This window comes from Strigops habroptila, chromosome 9, assembly GCF_004027225.2.
Source record: "Strigops habroptila isolate Jane chromosome 9, bStrHab1.2.pri, whole genome shotgun sequence".
NCBI lineage: Eukaryota > Metazoa > Chordata > Aves > Psittaciformes > Psittacidae > Strigops > Strigops habroptila.
In genome coordinates, this window is record NC_044285.2 from 23,559,899 (window position 1) to 23,579,282 (window position 19,384).

Here is a 19,384-nt window from a genome sequence, read left to right on the forward strand (position 1 = left end):
CCTCGTATCTGAGGAAAAGTATCTTCAGAAACTTGACCAAAAGCAACAGGGACTCTGGCTACATCGATGCAGATCCACCACACAGACAAAACACATTCTACTCCTGGGATGAGAACCAGAGGCTCATCTGGATCTGCACTTAGGTGCAAGTCCCCCGTGGTCCAGAGTCAGTGGCACACATGTGGGCTCTGAAAGGTGGTTCCTCCCCTCACTAGTTCCTCCCCTCGCCAGCCTGGTTGTAGTCTCTATCTTTCCACATACACACTATGCAGCTGATGGATTCCACAACCTATTTCCAAGCTGACAGATTAATTGGGGTATGCTGTCAGGTTGAATCATGTCAGGCTTTTAATTATATGTGGTTGGGAGTGCAGTCACCCATGGGCATAGCTGTGCTCTGGGTAGAAATATCTGCTTATCATTATCTTATTGCAATGAGCCCTAATGGCTCAGCTGCAATCATCAAACTGACCCTCCCAGTAACAGTTAAACTGCAGTGAAGTCCACTTGTCACTGCCCCTGCAAGCAGAAGGTGGTTACCTGAGAGCATACCTCTTTTTGTGTTCATCTGGAGTAAAAGGCACATCCTCCTCATCCAAGTCCACTGATTTTTGCTTGACATTATATGGAGCTCTGAAACAGAAAGGGAAGAGCCAGGGTAAAGGAACTGCTTCTGTAGAAACCCAAGGTAAATCCAAGGGCAAGGTATGTGGCAGTGGGTTCAGACCCTGGAAGTGTTGCACACAAGTGTGGAAGACATATTTTCCATGCATGTGTCCCATAGGATTTTGTTTTCTTAGTCGAGGGCTTAAGCCTAGAGGCTGGTTCATCAATAAATGCTCAGCTGCATTCCAGATTAGAGCCACAGTCTTTGACAGGAAAAGCTGTGTAGGAAACATCAGCAGTGCTGCTCTGTCACAAGGACCCTCCTTTCCCCTGGCTGCAGAAAGGCCAGCATGCTGCAAACCAAGTCCCCAGGCTGCATCCTCCAGCTTCTGCCCTCACTACTACCTAGTGATAAAGCTCACTCTGCACAAAGGCTGTTACCAGTTTGAGGGACCCCTGATGCCCACCCAGGCCTGAAGGGAGCACTGGGAACTGCTTCAGTTTCTAGTGAAGCTCTGCAGCACCTGGCTGACGAAGCCATGTCTGGGTATCCTGCACATGGGCAGCCTCAGCCTGCACTGAGGCTCTGCTCAGCACTGAGGTGCTGCTGAGCCTGGCACAGGCAGAATGCTGCTCCCCTTGGCACACTCACAGCTTCTTGTAGTCCTCAGTGGTCATCCTGTAGCCAGAGGAGGAGCGGCACAGGCTGGGCCGCTTTGTGGTGGTGCTGCAGATGCACAAACCACACGTTAACATGACCCTCCCCATCTCCCATCCTTCACCTCCCTCTTCCCCAGGCGAGCCCATGCTCCATGTGATGGGGGAAACAGGATGATGCCAAATATCCACTCTCTGAAGTCGGGGAATGTTGTTTAACTAAAGGGCAGCGTTTGTCTCCTTTGCACAGGCTTGGACTAGGATTTGAGGTCTGCTTTGCTTCCCCAGGGCCACTGTGAGCTGCCAGTATGAGCAAACCCTCTGTGGGATGGTGCTGCTCCAAGACACACATGTACCTTTTTTGTGCTTCATTAGAAGACGAAGAATCTGGCACAGAAGAGGTCTTATCAATGGTTTTTGTGAACACCCCTCTGGGGAGGAAAGAGATACATTAAACTGTTTTGCTGAACAGAGTTTGGAACTCAAATTAAGAGACTTGCAGCCATTCTATGGCCTAACAGTGTCTGTGTGTCCTCTTGGAAAGTGCTGATCACTGTATCACACAGAGGAGATCTAAGACTCTGTTAACATCACCATCAAGCTACCCATTAAAGGAAACACTCTCTCTTGACCAAGGTATTCCCTGAGCATTGTAATGTTCCTAACAGGAGAACCCCAAGACATAGTAATATTTTTCATGCTTGCTGCTCCTGATCTAGTTCTCCTTCCCCAGCAGCCCAAATACACCTCACTTTATACTGACCTGATGAGGTAACCAGACTGAGGCTTGGAGGGAGCAGACCTGCACAAAGAACAGACATCAGTGAGTAAAGAAACATGGGGAAAACAGCAGCAGCAGCACCAAGATGAAAGGGAAATGTCTATGTTAGCATTCAAGCTAACAATCCAAATTACTGGGCTGTGTAACCTCAGCTCTGCACACAGAATTGTAGGACATTACACTGAACAATGCAGGCTCTCCCCAGAAGCTATTTTTCATCAGTCACAGCAGTGAGTGGCTATGAGGAGGTGAAGAAAGAGCACAGGTTTGTGAAGAACCAGTGAAAGTGTGCACTGACCCCATGAGATAACACAGAAAGGAAGCAACAGGATGGGTCCCCAAAATTACCTGTCACTCTGGGGAGCACTGGGTGTTGGGGCTGCGGGTCCCCCACCAGCACGTCCAGACCTGCGTAAAGAGAGAACACAGTGACATAAGGAACTTCTGCTCTTGCTGAGCTGCCTCACTGAACATGGCAAGGATGCTGGACATCAGTGGATGGGGGAATGGCTTTAACCTGCCAGAGGGGAGATTGAGATGAGCTCTTAGGCAGAAGTTCTCCCCTGTGAGGGTGCTGAGGCGCTGGCACAGACTTTTCCCAGAGGAGCTGTGGCTGCCCCATCCCTGGCAGTGTTCAAGGCCAGGTTGGACACAGGGGCTTGGAGCAACCTGCTCTAGTGGAAGGTGTCCCTGCCCGTGGCAGGGGGTTGGAACTGGATGAGCTTTAAGATCCCTTCCAACCCAAACCATTCTATGATTCTGTGATTCTATGTTTTTGAAGAGAGTTGCTAGGAGAAGACCGATTTGGGCTTGGATTTGTTTCTAATCAAAGAGGAGCTGGTGCAGGTTGTGTTCCCTGGTGCAAGGGTTGCTGTGTTACACAGCCCTGTGAGCTGCAGGGGGAGATGCAGACCTGGCTGTTTTACCACTTAAACTCCCTCCCATCAAGGTCTGCTCCTGCCTTTGTCACCCTGGAGATGGTGAAACACAATCTGGCTTCAAACAACTTTGGAGTTCTCCCAAAGACTTGAGACCTGCCTGTGCTGCTGAATTCCAGCTCCCGGGAAAGGGCATTTCCCAGAGCTTCTCCCCAGCCTGCACTTAACAAGAGATAAGCAGGAGCACCTCTTCCCTCTGGCAGCGACATTTCTTGGTATCATGGGGACCTCAAAAGATGCTAGCAGCACATGTGCTGCTTCTGTAGGCTGGAGAAGAGAGTACTCCGGGGAGGCTGATGTGGGAAAGGGAAGGGAGAAGAGGAGCATTCCTCATTGGCCACACTTACAGCGTGCTGCTGCTCTTCTCATCCTCAGAGTCCGAGTTGTGGTGGTGGATCCAGCTCTTATCTCCTTTCAGGGTGGTGCGAACCTTCATCTGCTTAATGATCCTCCTGCGGTCTTCATCCGTGGGAGGAAGGGCACGTCCTGGGAGAGGCAGAGGGAAAGGGAGGAATGAGAAGGGTTGCTGAGAGAGGGAAGGATTAGCACCGTCAGCAGGTGAGCTGGGCGAGAGCTCAGGGAGCAGTCAGAGACTCAAACACTGGGTGAGTCTTTTGCCCCTTCTGATGAAGGATGGAGACAAGTGGTCATCCAGACTGCAGGAACAACCGGCCCTGTTGCCTCACCTCTGCAGAGGTTCACACAGGTTTTTCTCTCCTTTCAGAGCCCTCTTTAACATTAGCAAGTCATTTTCTCTCAGGATGACCAAAGACAACTGCAAACTAAATCTATTGCTAATGGAAATAAGGCATTTCCACTCTTCTCCCTGTTACTGTTTCAGGTTACCTCTGGATTTGGAAGCATCATTCCATCTATTCACATCTAAGTCCCGTGAGCATGTTGCTTAAAATTAAATCTAAGCCTGACACAGAGTTCTGCAGCGTGGGGATGTCCCCGGGACCACTCAGAGCAGCCTGGCAGCCCCAGTATGATTTGTTCCACGCTCCTCTGATGATAACACATCCTTAGGAGTTTATCAGTAATAAAGGCAGTGTTCTCATTGCTGTCTGGCTACTGCACACTGCAGAAGGGTGGTCTCAGCTCAAAACCTCAGCCAGGCTCTAAGCTCTCCAGCTCTCCCTACCTTCATGGCTACTGAAATTATAGCCAAATGCATTGTCATTCCGAAGCTCACGTTGGAGCAGGTCCCAGCTAAGGAAGAGGTGTCCCCTGCCTTGGACACACTGCACTGAGGGAGTTGATCAGAGACAGATACAGCAAAGCAAAGCCATGACAGCGGACAGATCCCAGCAGCCTGGGATGGGGAAAGGAATTACCTTTGGTGACTCCCAGGGACATCATGGTTCTCGGAAGCACCTTCCCCTTCAGTCACTGCTTGAAGACAACAAGCCCCTGGAAGAAATGGAAAAGGGGAAAAGCTATAAAACCCTGTGAAGCTCTGTGGAAGGGAGAGCATCACAGCAGCAGGGCAGCCACAGAGCCTGGCGCATGGCGAGGCTCTGCCATATCAACCAGTCTTGCCCCTTTCTCCCCATGCCATGTACCTTCAGCATCAAGGGTAGGAAAAGTCAAATCCATGGGACTTTTTAATTTGTGAGCAAACAAAAGGAATCAAAACCCCTCAAAACAGACACACTGTTTGGAGATCAGTAGAATCTTTATCAGAAATGTTTCTTTTCCTTTTTCACTCTACAGTTTTTCATGTAAAATGGGATGAGCTCTTGTTTCAGAGGAGAAAATCAAAGGTAACTTCCAGCTTCTCCAACCTTGCCTTGCCAAAACTCTCTGCTGAACCTGGATTCCTAAGTGCCTATGCTATTCATTACTGAAAACACCCAGCCCTGTTCAGGAGCCTGCGAATCTAAAATTAGGCTGTTATCTCCTGGTGGGCTTGTTCCTGCAGTCCCGCCGCGAAGCCACACGCCCATGAGGAATGCCGAGCACTGATCTCACAGCATTGCTTCTTGGCAAGCTCTGCTCCTCTGCCTTGTCTCAGCTGCAGATCTACCCACTGCACCATCCACTCCTCATCCAGTTTGCACTGGTGGGGAACAAGCTCTCTGCTATTACCCCAAGGCTCCCTCTCCCTTCTGAAACACTCCCAAGCATTAATTCAGCTTTCCCCAGGAGCAGGCAGCCCACCTCTGTCCTTATCCTTCCCACATCCCCCTTCCCATGCCCATTTAATTGACCCTGCTATGAGGGTGCTGAGGCGCTGGCACAGGGTGCCCAGAGAAGCTGTGGCTGCCCCATCCCTGGCAGTGTTCAAGGCCAGGTTGGACACAGGGGCTTGGAGCAACCCACTCCAGTGGAACGTGTCCCCTCAGCTCTGAGCACCTCCAGACTTTATGTGAGACAAATACTTTCTCTCCCAGTGGGTTATGTCCCAGGCTTCACTGGAGTGGGCAGGATTTCTGGAGAGTTTAGGATGCAAAAGCAGCTTCCACCTTGTGAGAGTCATTCAGTAGCTGGGAGCACAGCCCGTGAGTTTGGGAGCCAGGAAAAGCCTCTCTGGCAGCACTGAGGGGTACTCCACATGCTCATGTCTACAGCACCCTGCTGCTGACAGAGAGCACTCTGCATGCACACAGCTTCCAGAGCTGGAGCACCACAGAAACACATGTAGCATGGGAGAGGAGCATAACAGCAATCAACTTGCTTCCTCTTCTCCTGGCACACAGAGGCGGCCAACCCTGAAATCCTCTGGGATGCTTATCTGCACTCACCAACAAGCAGGTCTCAGGTTTTGAGTATCTATACCTCTTGTATAGAGCAAAACCTCTTTCTTCGGCCTCAAACTAGACCCATCCCTTCCCTCTTACCATATAGCGAGAGAAGCAGCTCTGCCAGGCTGGACACACCTTTCTGTCCTCTGTTTATTCACTGTCTCACAGAAGATGCTTCTGCTGTGTGAGTAGGAACATCTCTATTACAAAAGGACATGCAATAAGTCACCAAGTCACTGTTTAGATACCAGAGCTGGCCAGGGAATTACAGTCTCTCCCAAATATTCACTACAAATAAAATCTGAGACAAAACAAAAATCCATTTAAATAAAAATCCCTATTTATACAGCAGGTTTTCCTCCATAAGTCCAGTGGGAGCCCTTCAGAGCCAAGTGCCTCCTATTAAGTGTCCACACAGCACCAGGCCCTTGATCCCGATTCGCACCCTTGGGTGCCATTGTTATGTGAATGAGCAATAGTCCTTCCCCACTTCCTGATCCCAACAGTTCCTGCAGGCCCTGCTGCACCATTAGGCATTGCCTGGTTTGCTCCAAAACACTGGGCTTTGGAGGACAATTCCCTTCACACGCTTTCCCTGGACAACCTCACAGAGCCACCTCAGGCTCCATGTGTGCAAAGTGTCCTGGGATGCTGAAACAAATGGGAGATTGGGTTGTGTGACACCCAGCCCAGAAAGGAAGGAATTGCATCCATTGGCTGTGGACACACAGCCACGTATCTCCTTTGCTGTCCAGCAGCTTCAGGCTGCTCCTGCGGTATAACACTTCCCAGGTGCCCTGTCCAGGTCTGGGATCTCCCTGTGTCCTAACTCCTCACTGAAACAAAGCCAGTGCAGGCCTTTCTTCCCAGTTACATACCGATTTCCATGTGGGCAGAGCCCTGGCACTTGGGCTTCAGGAAGCTGTGGTGTACTACAGTAGGACTTTTACCTGGGACTGACATGAACTCGTGAGCACAATCTGCTACAGAGACACTAAACAAGCAATAAACCCCCCAACTGACCATGGAGGAGCAGCTCCTTCCTCAGCAGGGACAGCCAGGCATTGCCATGGCAATACTTCAGACACAGCTATATCCATCCATGACCTACCTGTCAAACACAAAGCTAGGGATACTTCCTAAGTAGCACAATGGACACAATTCAGTTCCTCCTGCACCTTCTTAGAGACTTCTGAGCTAAAATAACTTGGATTTCATCTGTTTTAAAAGGTCTGTGACTCACAGAGCCACGTGCACTGCCCGTGCAGAGCACATTTGGGTGCAAATTCAAACACCATACCCCAGAGCTGGATCAGGACTGCAGGGGGGGTCTCCCCAGAGCGCAGCAGAGGGGGACAATCCCCTCCCTGACCTGCTGCTCACGTTCTGGGGGTGCAGCCCAGCACACGAGGGGGTTCTGGGCTCAAGCACACTCTGAAGCCGGGTCATGGGGAGCTTCTCCTCACCCAACACCCCAAGTCCTTCTCCTCAGGGCTGCTCCATGCAGTCTCCCCCAGCCTGATGAAGACATTACCTCTGGAGATCCTCACCACCTGAATGAGAGCAATTACAAGGTGTTTAATAAGGAAAGGGAGCTGAAACCATGTTTAGATTCAATCTGCAGGGCGCGTCCGCCTGCAGGCAAGGCACCAGCCCAGCTCCCCTTCGGCGTGCTCCGGGGCTGCAGTGGTCCCAGCCCTGCCCCGGGTGTCTCAATGCACTTTGAGTTCATAAAGCAGCTCCCAGCTACGCCAGTGCTGTAATGGGAGAGTCTCTGTCTCTCAGCAGCACTCCAGAGAGTAGGTCCTGGTGAAACCCGTCACCCTGCCAGGCGAGCAGGCAGCTGAGCTACCCGAAACAGGCTGATGAGCTGCTTTAGCTGCCCAGGGACCACACCAGTGGGAACCACCAGCAGTGGTACCAGCAGAAGAGATGGCTCAGGCACCACAAACTCCTCTCTTATCCTTAGCAGGGCGTGATCCCTACGGATCACAGCCCATGGGCTGATGTGCTCTTGTCTGTCCCCACGGCCACTGTTTTTAGCTCTGGGCAGCTGGCAGAGGGTGATACATCCTTACCCACTCAGAGTCCTCTGCGCACAAGCTGATGGGCAGCCACACCGGCCCTCTTTGCTAATAAATTCTTCAAGTGACTGAAATCAGCAGCCCATCACTTAATTGGGAATGATTCTTCTTTCCATGTAAGCCACTTAAAAAAGCTGTAATTACACCCCAGGAGATGAAACACTCACTGTTCTTTAAAAGCTGACTGCAGCTCCTATTACCTGCAAGCACAGAAGAAAAACCTGCCAGCATCCTCCTTTGTGATGGACCAACTGCAGCTTTACCATGTTAATAACCATTTTTAGCCTGCTGTTGTTAGGAGCTTGCAGGGCACTTGCAGTAATAGCCCTTAATGGGCACCTTGCCCTCCGTTCATCCCGGTGATGAGCTGGATCCAGTGTTGGACCCAGTTCGGAGGACTGAATGAATGCCCTGGGAAAGGAAGCAGAGCTGCTTTGATCCTGTAAATACAGAGTTCCTGGAGTGCCACCGGCTGCCTTTAGACTCCCCATCTGTCCACACAGCCCAGGCCAGGCATCAGTTCATGTTACAGCACTCCTGTTCCCCGTGCCTCACTCCCTGCTTGCAGGATGGGATCTCCCTTTGATGTCCAGGGCACCAGGATCCCTTTACTGTGCTGGTCCCTGCGAGAGCTGCACAGTGAGATGCTCTGTGCTGCATCAGCCAAGCCAGCCCCTTTCTGGCCAGGTACCTGCAGCTGACCCATGCTGACCAAGTTAAACTCTTGATACTTCAACACAAAGGTCATTAACAGGCAACAAACTGCCCTAAACCTGCTCTTTCCTTCCGCCCAAAGCCCTCGTGGCATCACTTATGCGACCAACAGCAGATCAGTCCTGTCTCACCTACTGTGACCCAGGACCTGCAGGCAGCAGAGCCCTCCCGTGCCACCTCGCTGCTTTCCAAGGAGCTCTCACATGCTCCCCCTGGCCCTGGGTTGAAGCACAAAACTCATTTCACCAGCAAGGAACTTGTGTGCCAATGGAGGACTTGGCCAGTGACCTGAATGCTGGACCTCAGCACCAGCAGGATTGAGCTCAGTCATGCAGAAGAACATCCTGGTTTAATTGAGGCCTGTTCTGACCTTCACAGTCCTCAAATTAAAATGTATTTAAAGCTTGCAAAAGGTGTCACCCTTCTTCATTTGAACCTCTTAAACCCTGCTGAGAATCCTGTCACCAGGACCTAAACCAGGATCCCAAGCCCTGCTCTGAGCCCATGTGGTGAGAGGTGGGACCCTGGTTCAGCACTCAGCACATCCAGCCCAGCTCTGCCCGCAGGAGGCAGAGGCAGGCTGTGGGACTGCTGCTCCTGACTGCACGGGTTAGGTGTGGGCACGTACTCACATTGCTCTTGCATTAGCCAGAGCACACAATGCAAACTTTGTGCCTGTGTTACGCTTTTATGTAGCTGTTACCCGAGCTGCTGTGAAGGAGAGCAGCCTGGCTAGACTGCGCCTGACCCAGCTAAGCCCTGCCAGGGCACACTTAACCCTTTCTACTAAATTCACCAAGTTTGAAGCAGTAAAGGAAGTTTACACTGGATCTGTGCCCGGAGGCTGTGACAATTTGGAGCCAACATCCTTAAAACTAGATTTATTTCACCTCTGAGCTCTGACCTGAGTGACATCCCGTGCCTGGGAAGGATGGATGCTTCCATCCCACTGCCTGCACTTGAGGAAACCAGTGGCAACAGGACTTACACTTCAGGCGTCACACTGGGAAGCCACAACCTGCAATTTAGGATCTCATCCCACCTCCTGCACACTGAACATGTTTGAAGTGGGAGGCTGTCAGCTCTGAAAGGGCAGACCACAGCCTGAGGCACGGTCCTGGACTTGGACTGAGCCTCAGTGGCAAATGACACTTATTGTTCGCATATTGACTCAGTATTAGGAGCAACTGGATGGCTGTGGGCTTTCAAATGGAGACAAACTCATGCATAACCACCTCTGCACAGCTAAAGCCCAGCTGGGTGATCATCTGTACAGGCAGGGTGGTGAGTCCTCACATTTTAGGCAATGTTCAACTTCTCTGAAGGACCAGCTTTACTCTTGCCTTTCCCCTTTACCATGCAGCGACTATTTAACATTGTTCCAATGGTGATATTTAAGAAGCACCAGGAGATGCCCCATCCCTGGCAGTGTTCAGGGCCAGGCTGGACGGGGCTTGGAGCAACCTGCTCTAGTGGAAGGTGTCCCTGCCCATGGCAGGAGGTTGGAACTAGGTTCATTTAAGGTCCTGAACTTTAAGGTCCCTTCCAACCCAAACCATTCTATGATTCGATGATATCCCAAGTTAAACTTGTGAACCATGAGCAATGCAATAGTTGAAGCAGTCCAGACAATCTTAAATCAACCCTTCTAGGCTTGTGCGACACATCAGCTCATCCCTACCTTGTTCAGTGCATGCAGAGATGCTCTAAGGAGCAGCCAGGCTACAAGAGGAGGGAAAAGATGAAACCCTGCAACTGCCCTGGGGAAGCCTGCACAGAACTCCTTCACAGCAGCACAGACACCTTTCAGCCATGTCCAGGAAAGCTGCAAATGCACCATCACCATTTCTTGTCATTCACTTGCAACCACACACCCCATAAGAACACAAGGATTCAGTCTGACCAGATGAAGTTGGCAAAGATGTGAGCTATTGGGTCAGGAATGTGCAGCATACACTGACTCAGAGCAGCACCCAAACCTGTCCCGGATCAACCTGGGGCTCTGCTGTAAAACCTCTGCAGTGTGACCCCTCCAAACCCAAACCTTGCTGCTGTTACTGCCCAGAACTGGATCATTTTTCCCTATACTGGGTATACAGATTCATTGCTCTAATTACAAGGCATTAATTCCTAATTGCTCAACTAATTTCTGTATTTGAAAAGGAAGAAGGATGTGGAGGGTGTTTACCGCACCCACATGCCCTTGACCTTAAGCCTTGATGTCTAGAGATGAAAGCAAGACAGAAGGAAAAGTTCCTTCTGCTTTCAAAGGCAGAGCTCTGTGTTTGCGTCCCACAAACAGAGCAGGGCAGAAAACCTCATGGAAGCTTCATGACATTGCAGAGAAGGTACCAAGTTTTGCCAAGGAAAAAGAAAACATTCAGGGAAATGGGACTTCCAATTAAAACCTGATAAATTTGGGGAATGAACTAGGGTGGGTGGTTAAAATAAACCAGTCGAACATCCTGATCAGTGTGATGGGGGGACATCTCTGCTCCCCAGCTTGAGGTGGAACAACCTGTGCTGCTGAACCCAGCTCATCCTCCCGCGAGGGGTTTGTCCTGGAGCAGCCCAGGGCTGAGCAGAGGGGTGGGGATGGAGAAACAGAGGAGGCTTCACCAAGCTGGGATGAAGCAAGGGCTGAAGGAGGTGCTCATCTCCTCCTCACCAGCTGTACCACACCTTTCCAGGGTGCTGATTTCATACTGATTCAGGGAGAGCAAAACAAGGCAGAGCAAGAGAGAGCAAAATCTCTCTACCTGCACCCACCTCCATCCCACACGAGTGCTGGGAGGTGGGGATGGAGAGGCAGAAAGAGCCACAGCTCACCCCAAGCCTCTCAAGAGGTTGTCAAGGGTCATAGGCTCACATTTACTGGTGTTGTCTGGGCTCTGCTCACTCCTGCCCACACAGGCTGTCCCCAGTTAGCTCACACCATGCCACTGCTCTACCAGGTAAATTAAGAGGGGGACAGGTTTTGGAAAGATGTGGAACAATGGGTAAAGGAGAGAACTCTGATCAGACAGGGGCGAGCAACAAAGAGCCACACTCAAACCTCCCCTCTTCAGCCTCATGGGTGTACTTGTGCTAACACCATCCCTGCAGTACTCAAGCATCATTTTAGAGCCACTCTTTGAACCAACACACTACAGAAAAGACCTTCAATTCCCCTTGCAGGAAGAGGATTGAAGGTATCTCCCTCACCCCCCAGATCCCTGCATCAGCAGGTCAGGAAAGGACAGCCCTCCTCTTCCTCCTTCTCCTCCTCCCCAGGCAGAGAGCGCAGGGAGAGAAGCAGCAGCACCCCAAAAACACCCTGAAACACCAGAAGCAGCACCTCTGTGGGGCTCAGAGGACCAAGCCCCTGCCCAGCCCTACCTGCAGAGGCTCCTCAGCTGTGGTGTGCCCCCAAAGACCGATGTGCAGCAGCCTGCAAGCAACCTCCGGGCACTTCAGCCCCCCCGGGCCGGCAGCGGGTACCTTGGATGGCAGCAGAGGCAGCTGTGGGTGAGGCTGAGTGTTACCTGCCAGGGCTGAGAGGGCTGGCTCTGGAAGCCAAGCCTTGTTTTGAGGAGGAGACTTGGGTGTGTTTTGCCCTTCAGGGGAATCAAACAGGTTTCTCCTTACAGGTCTCCCCTCCCCGTGAGCTCGCCTCTACATTCCTCACATTCTCCAGCAAATGCCGTGTTCCCCAGCCCTGTGCTGCAATGGGGCAGCACAGAGCAGCCCCCTAGCTCCCACCCCACTGAATTTCACCCCAAGACAAGCATTTCCAGCCCCCCAGCTCTCACCCCACTGAATTTCATCCCAGGCCAAGCACTCCCAGCCCTGCAGGAAGGGGAAAGCAGCCACCTTACAGCTATCAGGTACTAGCAAGCCGTTGAGACTCAGAGCCACTTGCAGCAGTGGTACCCAGGTAGCACGAGGGACTGGTGTAATTAGCACCCAGTAGTGATTGTCTAGTTGTAACTAATTAAATGAGGTGCACAGGTGTGAGTGAGTATCACTATTCACTGCAGAGGAAATTGCCAGGTACTCTGCTCCTCCTCAGCTCAGCTCCCCTTCTAATTGCTGTGGTCACCACAAGACCCCTGAGGCCCAGCTTTAGTGAGTCTCTGAATGGGCAAAACAGGACCCTTGGACACTCATTTTGCCAGTTCCTAAAGACTGGTGGTTGGGGACATGAGTTTAGAGCACTTGTAAGAAACCAGGGCTTCAGCCCAGGACTGCTGCATGCTGCTGAGAAGGTGATGAAGCCCCAACTAAGCATCTCTCAGATCCTCCCCCCACCTCAACTCACACTTTCTCCTGCCCCATGAACCAACCAGAAGTATTGCCACGCCTGTAGTAGATGAGCTGCTGGAGAGAAGGGCTCCTGTTCTCTCCTTGCAGCAATGTGATGGATCTGCTGTAGGACAGTGGGCAAACCCCAGCAGGCTGGGCTGGGATGTGCTCTAACAGGACTAGTAGCCCATCCCTGGCTCCCAGCAGCACAGGGAAGATAAGGTCTGAAAAGCCCTGATGTCAACGTTGTGACTCCGATCCCAGATCTTTGTTTCTGATGTACTCAGGCTGCAACACCACAAGCTCAGCTGAGCTTCCTTCCCCAGAGGCTGCTGGTGATCCCAGCCGAGATAGGGGCAGGAGAGCAGATGTAATATCCACAGATGCACACCCTGAGCTGGGAGTGGGCACAGTGGGGTGTCCAACCCAGGGAAACACGAGGTGTTTGAAGTGGGCTGTTTAAAACGCAGCCCAGACCCTACCTCTATGAAGCATCCTCTGCTTCAGGGCTCCAGCTGACAGTGCAGCTTTATTTTCAGTAACCCCTGAGTCATCCCATCGTTTGCTGAAGGTTTATTCAGGTTCTTTCCTGAAATAAGAGTGACTAACAGCCTGGCCAGCCTCTCGGGTGCAGGTGGTGCTCTGCCAAGCAAGCAGAAGGGACACCCCAGGCTCTAAGGACTACGCTTGTTTTCCAGTGTGAACACACTGTTCCCCAATGAACATTCAAACAAACAAGCAAGCACCTATCATGAGCACCTTGATGTTAAGACACCAAAAGAAATTGATAAGGAGAAGCTAAACCAATACACACAGAAGCTGAGTGTTGTTTTACTACATGCAGGCAACTAGTTTGTTGAACTGGCACCCACACAGGCTAAACCATCAGCTGTCTATCAGCACTCAGAGGAAAGGAGCACAACAAGAACTGCTGTTCTAATTAACTAAGAGGAGATAGGTGCAGGAGATGAAGTTACATTGAAGATACAGGTCCAAGCACATGTACAAAACTTCAAAAGACAGGTCATGGTCAGGGGTGTGGTGGCAAGGGAGAGCAGCAAAGAATCTATTTCCGAGCTGGCAGCTCCATCACAACTTGGGTGCATGAGTTGTTAGTGAAAGACATACAGCACAGCACGTAGCCTGGTGAGATACAGAGACAAGAGACTTCTCTTCCAAGTGAACCACCATTCAAGCCTTGTCAAATCGACTCTCTAAAGTCTCTTCACTCTCCAGCCTCCTGATGCCACCCAAAGCCCCACTGATCCAGCACTGACCTTGCACAGCCTTCCTCTGCTTCAGGAGTGCATTCCTTTGCTGCTCCAGTCTGAAACCTGTATCAGTGCCACAGGAGGTTCTCCACACTGTTCTTACCCTGCAGCAATGCTCCTGAGAGAAGGGACAAAAGGAGACATTTTAAGTTCACTTAATCGACCCATGGTTTTCTGGTGCAAACACTACCTGGGTAATTCCAGCTGCTGGCTAACACAGCAAGGCTCTGTAAGGCTGTTGCACAGCAGCACTTGTATGAAGGACAGTATTTGTCTACTCACTGCTGTACATCACACCAGCCACATTCAGCTTCTTAGGAGTAAAGCAAGAGAAGAGTTAAGGCTTACCTGGGAAAGCCAAGGCAGAACTATGACACTGCTACAACTGCCACACATCGACAGCTTGCATTGGAATAAAAGGGGCTTTATTCTGCTAGATCCACTCCCCCTCTCAGCTGATTTCCTGTTTCAGTGGGGTACATTTAAGAAGTCATGATCCACTTGTGAACTGTAGCCCTGGGGAGGGACAGCAGCACAGCTTCTTCCCCTTATGTGCATGGTCCTTCAGCGCAGAGGTACCTCTGTCTCCTGGCAGTGCACTGCTCTGCTGTGGCAACAGTTAAGGTACCAGCTTATCCTTGCGACTAAACCCAAGACCTACCTGGCAGCTCCAGTCGTTTCCCTCTTGTTTTGAAGCAGTGTCACCCTTCTCTTCAGGGGAGCTGCTTTCATTTGCAGCAGGGAGAATCAAGCTCAGGCATCTCAGAGACTCAAGGTCTGCACAGGAGGATCACCAAGGGCAACATCACATCCCTAAAACACTGCACCCTTGTCACCATCTAGCACATGGCTGCCAAACACTGTTTCTACAAAGAGTAAAGCAGGGAAGCTCTTCCAGCCATAGGTGCTGCCAAAGAGGAGCAGGGAAGTGAATGCTCCAAGGATCAGGGAAGTGGATGTTCCAAGGACAGCATGAACGTCACAGACCTCTCAGGGTTTCCCAATTAACAGCAAGAGAAGGAAAGAGAGAGAACTTCAAAAAGCCTGGAAAGAAGCAGCCTCAAGAACAGCTGTCTTCCAGGACTGGCAGAACATGGAAAGGGACCTTCTATCTTTCTCCCATGGACCAGGACAACACCAGAGGGTCAGGGACAGTGGATACCACAGGAAATGCAGTATGTATGTATGTATATGCATGTCAGTACACAAGTAAACCACAACTTTGCCTTATTTCACGGTAAGCAGAGTAGAACAGGAACACACTTTCCCCTTTTTCTTTTTTCCCCCTGTAGAAAAGGCTTTCCCTAAGCTTTGTTCAGTTGAAAACAACCACAGCCAACGATGCAGACAGCTTACCTTGAACTGGAGCTGCCATGTCACCACAGTTCAGAGTCCTCCCATTCTGCAAACAGAGAACATCAGTGGTGCTCAGCAGCTTGAGCAGGTCAGGACCATCAGTCCCGAACAAGCCTTTGTGGGTTTATCCCAATTAAGCTCTTAGATAAACCACTCTTTCCAAACTATAGCTGGATGTCACTCACAACAGCAGGCATAGAAACCCTGATGGGTGTTTTGCTTCCTCCTAATTACAGGAGCATGTTCAGGTTTTAATGACATGGCATTTCAAACCCACAGCAGTGGCCAGAGGCAGGAGGGTTTTGCCAGCAAGCAGCAGGCCTGGGTGACATGTGGGAGAGCCCCACACCACAGGGCCATCAAAAACACAGCACCACCAGGTACCTCCAGAGCAGAGGCTAAAGGTGACGTCCAGTCAGTCTGCAGAAGTCAGTTCACTTCAGGCACTTAACTGAGACAACCAAGTCAGGAGCATCATCTCTCTCAGCTTCCAGAAGAAGCTTTGGGATAAAGACTCTAAATTTACATTCAGCCTGGAGAAGAGAAGGTTCCTTAAAGGGAGACCTTAGAGCAGCTCCAGTGCCTAAAGGGGCTACAAGAAACCTGTAGAGGGGCTTTGGACAAGGGCCTGTAGGGACAGGACAAGGGGAATGGCTTTAACCTGCCAGAGGGGAGGCTGAGATGAGCTCTCAGGCAGAAGTTCTTCCCTGTGAGGGTGCTGAGGCGCTGGCACAGGGTGCCCAGAGAAGCTGTGGCTGCCCCATCCCTGGCAGTGTTCAAGGCCAGGTTGGACACAGGGGCTTGGAGCAACCTGCTCTAGTGGAAGGTGTCCCTGCCCATGGCAGGGGAGTGGGACTGGATGAGCTTTGAGGTCCCTTCAACCCAAACCAGTCTGGGATTCTATGAATCCATTCAACACACAGTGTGTATGTAGGTGTGTGTGTAGGGGAGTGAAACTGGGTCTTTCTGCTACACTCTGATACTACTCTGAAGTTAGCAAAACTGTAACTCTTACCACTGCGAGAAGTAGCAGCTTTTCCCAGCTAGCAGCTACAGGTTAAACAGTGACAAATTCACAGTGCTTCAGGAGAAAGCCACCAAACTCAGTCTCACTGGCAAGACCAGTCTCACCTGGAGACAGCACACCCAACCTGCACACCTCTGGAGCAAACTCTTGACTTCCTCAGTCCAGGAGTAGAATCCAAGAGGGGCATTTGTTTCCTCTGTACCAGGTTAAAAACAAGAGAATCTGGCTTGAACCCTCCCTGCAGGTCTGGGCTCCTGCCCCTGGTATGAGCCTGGAGTATCCGACTTCACCAGGAAATGGATCCTCCCTGAATCTCCTTCACAAGAAAAGCACAAGCACCTCATGAAGCTGTTTCACCATCAGCACTGCTTGATGCTTGTTTCACTGCTGTTTTTCTGCCTCTTACATTCTTAGTGCACTGCAAAGCAGATCATTCGGGATCAGTGAGACATGAGAATTGCGTCACATGAGGAAGCTGCAGCCACAGAAACCACTCACAGGCTGGAGAGAAGGTGAAACAGCAAAGGGCTTAAAGGACTCTGTTTAGGTACATAAATAAATAATTTAAAGAAGAAACAGAAGTGACTTCACTGGAGTGAAGAGAACTGCCCAGGAGAGATCATGGCAAGTATGAAGGGTACTTGCATCAAGAAATAAACAGAAAAATTGAGGACTGAGCTGCAAACCAGACAGTTTCTAACAGGAGGTTTTCTGTTTGGGGTTTGTTTGGAAGAGCTGTGGGCACTGAACACTGCATTCAACAGAGGAGATACAAACTCCTTAGACTCCAGAGGCTGTCCCAAAGGGGATCCCTCAGCCCAGCAGAAGCAGGTCAGGCTGGCTGTGGGCTGCAGTCATGCCTGTGCTGTAGTCTCTTCTTGCTGGGGTACTTGCTGCTCTGAGCTCCCTTCTGCCATGGACACACTGCTACCACTTCCAGAGCAGCCCATTTAAAACCAGCTTGTGCAACTCTGCAGTTGTGTTCCTCTCCAGGGGTGCAGTGCACATACCTTTACAAACAGTGATGTCTGTGAGGTAGGAACCTGCTCAACTCACAACCCAGGCAGCCAATGTCAGGGGAAGGCGGTTGTACCGAGCAGCACAGCAATTCTTGACATTCCTACCACAGCAGTGGAGCCAGAGGCACAGTCTCCCTGACAGGCTTGAATTCAGTTACTACAATATATCCTTATATTTTCATTACTAACTTCTAGTCACAAGAAGTTGGCCACCACCCTCCAGAGCACTGAACTTCATTGGAACATTTCCTGTTCGTTCAATAACGCTTTCTCATGTGTAACTCTCTGTCCCCCATCCTTGTGCTGAAGGGGGGAGGAAGGTGACTAACCCATCAATGCTGTGGGCCTTTGCCAAGGTGACAGAAAACCAAAGCTTCAGTAGAGACTGAGCAGAGCCCTGATGAGTAGAAGGGTGTAAAACCACTACACCCATTTGTTACAAGGGAATCAAACTGGTTTTTCATGAGGTGTCATTACAAAGCACCGCCAAAATGCCAGACCTCACCTTCCTAATAGCAGGTAGCAGAACAGAATCGTAGATCCTGGACTATTTAGTGCTAGAATACACTAATATCACCCGTGGTCATGAAGACACACCTGCACAGGAGGTCAGGAGCTCTCAGCACTGAGACAAAACCAGCTTGTCAGCAGAGGCAGGGCAGAAGAGCAGCCACGGCTCGGTGCCAGGCTGATGGCATTGCTAAGGCAGGAAAGCAACATGTGCAATCAGGTAACAGAAACACCACAAACATGCCCTGCTGCAAGCAGGGAGATGCTTATTTATTTCTCATCACCAGCTCAGCAAGCTTCCTCCAGGCTCCCAGGCAAACAACTTGCTTTCCTTCTCCTATAATAAGCACCGAGTTGCACCATCACTTACATCTGTGGAGCTGGCACTTGCCAAAGGCTTGCACAAGCCTTAGCGAAACTCAGTAAACGGAGCAGGGCCTGGCCCACTCGTGCCATGTTTGGCTCTGCAGTGCTAAAGGGTGTGGAAGCTCCCACTGGTGCTTGGGGATCACCAGCATCAGCACATCTGAGTAACCTATGTGAGGATCTACTGAGCCAAAAGGGCCCCTTCCACAGCTTCGCAGAAGGCTGTGTTTGAGCACTGCCACGCAGCACAGTCATGCTGGAAGCCACTGGAGATACTGAGCTTCCACAGTGTAACAATACACACAGTTTGGGTTGGAAGGGCCTTTAAAGCTCATCCAGTTCTAACTTCCTGCCATGGGCAGAGACACCTTCCACTAGACCAGATTGCCCAAGGTCCCATCCAGCCTGGCTTTTCTCCTCCACCTGAAACCACACCTCAGGCCTGACTTATGTCAGTCTCTGTGTAAGGGGGGATATGGGCTTCTTGGTTACCTTAACTCCACCTAAAAAAGCACTTTTTATTCCTCCCTTCCCTTTCTCTACGGTAAGCAACAGAAGATATCTCTTTTATCTCTCCCACTGCTTGTCAAGCCAAAACCACTCTCAGGTCAGCAAAACTAGGAGCTGCAGCAAGAAGCAGCCAGGAAAGCAAAGTGAGAGATAAGAAGTTTGACAAGAGCACTATAGGAAAGTCTTTGAAATCTTCAGCAGCTCCTGGTGAGCACTACTGAGAACAACAGACTGCATCTGCCCTAGATATTTGGAAGGAGATGTTGATAATGGCAGTTTTGCTCTGCAGCTCCTGCTCACTTGCCTGCTGACACACACACACACACGAGATAGAGATTGTGAAGAGGTGGCAGGATGAATAAATCATAGGCAGGAAAGTACAGAAAGATCTCCTTGGCTTGCCCAGAAAACACAAGGTGGGAACTAGGCAGGTGCTTATTAGGATGAAAACATGAGTTGAGAGGAGGAGGCTTGATCAGGGATAGGGGAAGCTATGGATAAGGCAAGGTTCCTT

General features: G+C 50.7%; 1 protein-coding gene across 8 annotated transcripts in view; it reads right to left on the reverse strand.

Annotated features, from left to right (window-relative positions):
- The window catches only part of LOC115612645 (zinc finger protein 185-like), a 35,708-nt gene extending 21,210 nt beyond the window's left edge, over positions 1-14,498 (reverse strand). For 6 of the 8 annotated variants that reach the window (XR_003993105.1, XM_030497191.1, XM_030497192.1 and 3 more), the window contains exons 1-8: positions 14,089-14,498; positions 4,320-4,395; positions 3,330-3,468; positions 2,393-2,452; positions 2,027-2,065; positions 1,620-1,694; positions 1,259-1,333; positions 553-633 (exon numbers count right to left, since the gene is read on the reverse strand). Coding sequence is in view for 7 of the 8 variants with exons in the window: in XM_030497191.1 (XP_030353051.1) it covers positions 553-633; positions 1,259-1,333; positions 1,620-1,694; positions 2,027-2,065; positions 2,393-2,452; positions 3,330-3,468; positions 4,320-4,344 (494 nt within the window). In the remaining variant the exon portion in view is untranslated. Of the gene's footprint in view, positions 1-552; positions 634-1,258; positions 1,334-1,619; positions 1,695-2,026; positions 2,066-2,392; positions 2,453-3,329; positions 3,469-4,319; positions 4,416-11,905; positions 12,060-14,088 lie in introns of those variants that run through there. The other 2 variants (XM_030497188.1, XM_030497189.1) reach the window with 2 other exon arrangements.
- Positions 14,499-19,384: the final 4,886 nt, after the last annotated feature.